A 2,018-nucleotide genomic window follows, 5' to 3' on the forward strand; every position below is an offset into this window, starting at 1 on the left:
TATGTACACAGTAAAAAAAAATCTCAAGAGACTTGTGAAACCAAAATACTTATTTTAAACTACTTATTTAAAATTTCTATAACTATAAAATTAAATTTTCTCAGCTTCATTTGGTTTGTAAAAATCGAGCAAGAAATAAGTTATGAGTTTTTCATCAGGATGACTCCTCAGTCCATTGACCTCCACTCATTTGGTCCAGGCTCAGTGCAGAACAGAGCTCAGCGCGTGCACGTCAACGTAGCCACGCCCACTCCACTAACATATATCAAGGGTTGCTGCATCAACCATTTTCATCTCAGCTGTGATCTGCTCACTTTTATTACAAACTGAAAAACTCTGCTGCCATCAAATTCAACAGGAATATAATGAAACTGACCAGCTCACATTATTTTATCTGCCTTTAATCCAAATGTGATTATCTGAAACATCAAAGTCTGTTTTTTCCACCACAGGTTGATGCATGCTGTTATTGGTTGAGAGGTTTCCTTAATTTCATGGATTTTCAAGACAAAAGGTTGATAAAAAAAAGTTGCAGTTTTGGAGAATTTTTGCATCATTTTATACCTTCTCTACTACTCGTACTGGACTTTGTGATGCATTTTTTTTGCATTTAGGTTCAAGATGCTTCTGACAAAAAAAAAAAAAAAGTAAAAGGTGGATAATTTTATGGTAATATCAAAAATAGAAAATTAAATAAAGTGAAATCACAAACACCTCATTGGTTCAGCTATGAATTACCCAAACAAAAGAATCCATAACTTCCTTAAAACTCGAGATGATCATATAATTTGTGCTTTGTTTTAGTTTTTATTAAGAGCCTTTAAAGCTCCATTTGAATTTAATGGCAGATTTGATTTTGTTGTAGGATAAAAGTTTTATCTACATCAGTGGTGTCTAAAGTCAAAGGTTGGTGTCCTGCATGTTTTAGGTGCTGCTCTGGTTCAACACAGCTGAACCTGGCAGGCCTCTGCAGACCTTGATGTTAAACTGAGGAGGTCTGTTAATGAAACACTCCTTAGGTTTATCTGTGTTGAACCAGAGCAGCATCTAAAACATGCAGACTTTGGACACCACTGATCGACATCTTAAAAAAAAGTAAACAAAAGGCATGCTCTGTGGATAAAAACATTTTTTGCTCATTCTGCAGAGCTTGACGTCACTTCCTGTAGAAAAACAAGCATTATTTTCCCCACAAAAAGTTGATTAGTTGTTAGACCGACACAAAAACAAACATTTCATTGCAGTTTGGTCTAGTTTAGGTTAATAAGTGGTTTATGATGGAAACACAGCCCTGCAGGGTTTATTTTTGGGAAACATACCGAACCAGCCGTCGTCCGTTTCTGCGTTTACGAGCTCCATAAAATCCACCGCATGSGACGGAGCGTCGAAGTCGTACCGACTCGCTTCGGCCATGACAGCTCTTCAAAAATGACCTGCAGTATATAAACAGCGCAGGTTTACAGATAAACAACACGGTGAGTCGGTGTGAAAGAGGCTAACTAACGTTAGCACGTTAGCTCCTCTTCCGCCTGAAAACAAAAACACATCCCCCGAAAACCGCCAGAGTCCGACACGGACAAAACCGCACGAGCGAACGTTGACGTTCTTCGTCCTGCTTTACAAACAAAACATATAATTCTAATACGAACGTTTATTTATAGGACAACAAATCTAAAAAAAACTTACCTTTRAAGTCGCTCGGAGACTYAGAAACGGACACACAACCGTCACGTACAGCTTCAAGATTCGGTTTGAATCACCGCCTCTTTAAATCAACCAATAACGATCAATCTCAACGCCCATTGGCTTAGGACAATCACGTGGAAGTGACCGGACTGCGCATGACACAAAACAAAACAAGGGCGTGGCTTCTGAGCTTTTTATCTTTTTTTAACATTCCACAAATGTGCAAATCTAGTTCACTCATTTTACTTGTTAAATAAAAATACACCAAAAACAATTTTCATAATAATTAAGTCCGTACCAAATAAAAAAAAACAAAACAAAACAAAAAATAT

General features: G+C 37.4%; 1 protein-coding gene across 2 annotated transcripts in view; it reads right to left on the bottom strand.

Annotated features, from left to right (window-relative positions):
- The window catches only part of tpx2 (TPX2 microtubule nucleation factor), a 7,772-nt gene extending 6,319 nt beyond the window's left edge, over positions 1-1,453 (bottom strand). For both annotated transcript variants that reach the window (XM_014024770.1, XM_014024769.1), the window contains exon 1: positions 1,320-1,453. In XM_014024770.1, the coding sequence (XP_013880224.1) occupies positions 1,320-1,413 (94 nt within the window). In that variant the 5' untranslated portion in view covers positions 1,414-1,453. The remainder of the gene's footprint in view (positions 1-1,319) is intronic.
- Positions 1,454-2,018: the final 565 nt, after the last annotated feature.

This window comes from Austrofundulus limnaeus, unplaced genomic scaffold, assembly GCF_001266775.1.
Source record: "Austrofundulus limnaeus strain Quisiro unplaced genomic scaffold, Austrofundulus_limnaeus-1.0 Scaffold438, whole genome shotgun sequence".
NCBI lineage: Eukaryota > Metazoa > Chordata > Actinopteri > Cyprinodontiformes > Rivulidae > Austrofundulus > Austrofundulus limnaeus.